Source organism: Juglans regia, chromosome 5, assembly GCF_001411555.2.
Source record: "Juglans regia cultivar Chandler chromosome 5, Walnut 2.0, whole genome shotgun sequence".
In the NCBI taxonomy this organism is placed as follows: Eukaryota; Viridiplantae; Streptophyta; class Magnoliopsida; order Fagales; family Juglandaceae; genus Juglans; species Juglans regia.
In genome coordinates this window covers 3,019,744-3,024,014 of record NC_049905.1, presented here as the reverse complement: position 1 = coordinate 3,024,014, position 4,271 = coordinate 3,019,744, and the positions used below count along the sequence as shown (strand labels likewise).

General features: G+C 36.9%; 1 protein-coding gene across 1 annotated transcript; it reads right to left on the bottom strand.

Moving 5' to 3' along the window:
* Window positions 1-672: 672 nt before the first annotated feature.
* Window positions 673-3,624, bottom strand: LOC109009375 (trihelix transcription factor PTL-like). Its single transcript, XM_018989836.2, has 2 exons — window positions 3,117-3,624; window positions 673-2,324 (listed from the first exon to the last, which is right to left on the bottom strand). The coding sequence occupies exons 1-2, from the start codon at window positions 3,539-3,541 to the stop codon at window positions 989-991; spliced, it is 1,761 nt and encodes a 586-aa protein (XP_018845381.1). The 5' UTR covers window positions 3,542-3,624; the 3' UTR covers window positions 673-988.
* Between the last annotated feature and the right edge of the window lie 647 nt (window positions 3,625-4,271).

Sequence of the window (4,271 nt, the reverse complement as noted above, 5' to 3'; positions counted from 1 at the left end):
GGCTGTTATCATATTTAAACGATCGAGGAAGATTTGTAGGAGATCGATCATGATTATAATCCAAACAAAAAATATCAGAGAAATACAAACAAAAAAAGAAGGGAGGAAAAACAAGACCTTGAAATTAAGCTCCACTATTAATGATTAAACAGGTGATCATGCACAACTCCTCTAAGAATTGCTGATATTCATTATTTTTTTAGTCACACATGTAAATCATAAAACATATATATATATATATATATATATATTTAAGTAGCTGCCTGCCCATATATATTATAAGTGGTAGGCAAATGAAACTACTTAAAATGACTCAAACTTCTATTATATATAATGCATATTATCCACTATATACACATCCAATGTCAACGACGCATATGTTTATACTCCAATATTCCAAAAAGCGTATTATTAAATCATGCCACAATTAGAGTCTCTTGAAATCATTATAGAGACTTAAATACTTTTCCATCCCAAATAATATTGTGAGATCTCACTGATCACCATATTCTCGTGCACAATTACATAACCAGAGTATTATAATCTCCCATTTTAAATCTCAATGTCCTCGTCGGGCCGAATATCATAAGTACTGGCAATATAGTTGGTCCTGCAAATCTAGTTGAAATTGACTCTAATACCATTTGTAATGAATAAGAAAATAGAAACATTGCTTACCCAATAGGTTTCACGACTTAATACCTATAAGACTTATAATATTCAAAGTTACAATTGAAACTCATTAGAATCATTGTAAAAGGTTAATTTAAACTACTTATCCCTTCCAAATAATGGAAAAGGAAATTGAAAGCAATCAGACAATTGAGTTCCAAAATCACAAAAATTTCAGTAAATGAAAAGCAAACCTATCTAGCCAAGCTACAGAATTCCACATATAATTGATCTTTACCTTCTCAAAAAGTTACAACTAACGAGGTGTACTTTCGAGAAGAGCTGAATTAGTTCTTTCTTGCTTGAGCTAAACAGCTTAATGCTGCCTTTTCCCCTTGCTATTAATGCTTCTTACACCATATTTCTGCCACACTTTTTCTCCTCCATGGTAAAAGCTGTGAGGATGGACATCGGCCCGGCCTACATGACTGGATGAACTTGAAGCTGGAAGATCAGTACCCTCCTTCATCAGTTGAAGTACTCCCATGCTCTCAGGCGGCCTTTGTCTGCAAGTTTCTTGGTCAAGATACGAATTAGGTTGCTGCTGATCAAAATAACCTCCAGCTCTGGTCCTCAAATCCAAATCCTCATGATGATGATCTTCACGCTTCTCGTTACAGTACTCCATCGTCTTGTTATAAAAGATGCTGATGTTTTCCCATTTTTCTTTACAGTCGACAGCACTTCGGTCAAAGTCTAAGGAGCCCATTTTTGCTGCTATCTCCTCCCAAAGACTTTCCTCCAAATACCTGCTACCTTCTTGGAATCTCAGTTCCAGACTGGTTCTCAGCTGTATTAAACTTGAAACTTCCATTTCAGTCCATGATCTGCTGTTGTTTACAGTTCTAAAGGGAATTTCCTTCCTCCTTTCATCCTGGGCTTCCTTGTGACTTTGAGTTTCTACAGCCGCCATTAAGTCATGAGCCGATAGCGATACTTGGAGTTCTTTTCCTATACATTTCTTTAAAGCTTCCATTATTGCTGCATCTCGAGCTTCAATCCACGCTCTCTTCTGTGTACAGATATCATGTACTTCCTGATCAAACTGGACTGCCTCCTGCTTTCTCCATTCTTCCTCTTTAGACAACCTCTCCTGCTCTCTACGCTCTATATTCTTCAACATCCTGTCCATCCAAGCATCTTGTGCATCCATCATCTTACTCATTTGTGCGTCCACAAACTCCTCAACCTTTGATTTCCAGCTCTTCTTGTTCCTTGTGAAACCTTGTCTCTCATTTTTCACTTTCTTCTCCTCCTTGGACTGATTCATCATGAAGGCAATAGCGGAAAGATCATCATCATTATTTTCTGAAGATGAAGTCTCGAATTCAGACGAGTTAGAGAAACTAAGGCTCTTGCATAGCATTTTGTTCTGAAGAACTTCACGGTTGGTTACGTTATTTGGGTTCTGATCGTCATGACCAGGCAGGCTGCTATTCCTAGCGAGATGGGTATGATCTGAAACTGAGGCATGATTATTGCATTTGCTTCCTTCTCCATATATTGCTTCTAGCTGCCGGAAGAACCTATAATGCTTCCCACCTTGCCTTCCAGCCTTGCCTTCCTTAGTTTTCTTATAGTACTTGTACAAGTTCTCGAATTTCTCTTTACATTTCTTCCCAGTTCTCTCGTATCCTTCCTCAGCCATTAGCCTGCAACAAAACAAAACACCACAACAAATATGGGGAAGATTTTAACACATGATTTTTTTTTTTTTTTGAAGAATTAAGATACCATGAATAAAATTATTAACTCATACAAAGACAAACTAATATCTTATTGGTTATTAGGTTTGCCCACGTTTCCTCCTCGAGCATTATTTTTTTTTTAAAGAGCATTATTTATTCAATAATCGAGTAGCATTAAAAAAAAAAAAAAAACATTCCTCTAAATCTTAATATATTATGTTTGTTTCAGATTACGTAGATTAATTCCTTTGCCCTAATTGTGCAAAGAGGTTCCTACTTCCTGCACTAACAAATATAGGAAAAATGGGTTGAGAGAGAGAGAGAGATAGAGAGAGAGAGAGAGAGAGAGAGAGAGAGAGATTATTGGGCTAGCACGAGTATGACTTGGGCATATGCGAGTCGGCGGCCGAAATTCTTGAACAAAACCAGAAAAGATAAAGAGAAAAAGAACGCCCGAATGATCTCTCAGTTACTGTCATTTGCAGTACTAAACTATGAATCGATACAATAATCGGTTCCAAAGCTTGTCACCTTTTTGTAAGATCATAGAACAAGGAATAGAAAGGTCATGTGGACAAAGGGGAAAAGCAGTTATCGTCACTGTCAAGAAAAGGAGATAGGGTTTCTTGATTGCTTCAGTACCCAGTTCGATCGAGGAGAACAAAAAAAGTGAAGCATAAATCAAAAACTGAGAAGAAAAAATAAGGAAGAAAGGGGGAAAATGAATTATTTATGGTGCAGTTTAAGGAAATATACCTAGAAACTTCATCCCACAATGGTCCTTTCTGATTAGTCTCTTTGAACTTTGAATCAAGACGAGATCTGATCTCAAGAAGGGTGAGAGTTTCTTGCCTTGGCCATCTAGTACTATTTCCACCATCATATGTTCCCATCCATCCAGAACTTTCCATCTGGACTGAACCAGAGAGTGTAGCAGCTAAACTGGCTGTGGAGGCTGTTGTCGGAGAGATAGTACTAGTCATGGAATCGTGACTAAACCCAACCAGCCCCCGAGGGAAAGCCTCAGTACCAACCATGATGGCCTCGTACTGGAGTTGTGTCGGCACCACATTCTTCTGGAGAAAGAATGGCTCGCCGGTTGGTTGTGTAACGGCGGGAAAACGAGTTCTTCCGGCCATGAAATGCCGGAAATCAAGCAGGCCATGATACTGGTCATCCATTTCTAATTTTCTCTGGGTTTGAGAGAGAGAGAGAGTTCTCTGACCTGTCCAGTCCAGTCCTACGCTGCACAAAGGCGAGCTTTTTCTTGGGGGGGGGGGGACTGGGGAGGGGGGGACAGGATCCGACTCTACCGCTTCATTCATCTCTCTTTCGTCACTATTTAATCACTGTATGTACCACACACTCACTCCCCAGCTCTGTGTATCTATCGTGGCTAAAAAAACAAAACAATGGCAAAATACAGGCAAAACAATGGCTAGGATGATGCCCATTAGATTGCATATTCTTATAAGTATAAATGGTTTTTTTTTAATATTTTTTAAACATTCTTAATTATTAAAAAAGATACATATTTACTAATAATCACTTTTTTAATTATTAAAAACAAATAAAAGAATATAAGTGAGCACATTTGAAACTCATATTAATATTTTCTAACATAATTTTATATATATATAAGAATTCTAGATTTAATTTTAATGATTTGAATTAATTTATAAATAGTAATATTTTATAGATCTCATTAAAATGTATTTAAATAAAAATATATTAAAATTTGTGTTCGAATATATAAAATAAATTCTATTATATCACACTAATTAGTTTGATAGGTTTTGATAGACTTCGAACCAACACAGACTTTTTTTATTTTTTTAAGAACCAAACACGGACTTAAGAGAGCATCAGGCATATGTTAAAAGGAGGAAGAAAAGACCCAACAAGACAAAT

What these genes read in the sequence shown, in the direction of transcription:
- LOC109009375 (XM_018989836.2), bottom strand. Translation starts at nt 3,541, where the DNA reads ATGGATGACCAGTATCATGGCCTGCTTGATTTCCGGCATTTCATGGCC. An exon ending in TTGTGGGATGAAGTTTCTAG is followed by an intron (nt 2,325 to 3,116) that starts GTATATTTCCTT and finishes GTTTTGTTGCAG; the next exon opens with GCTAATGGCTGAGGAAGGAT.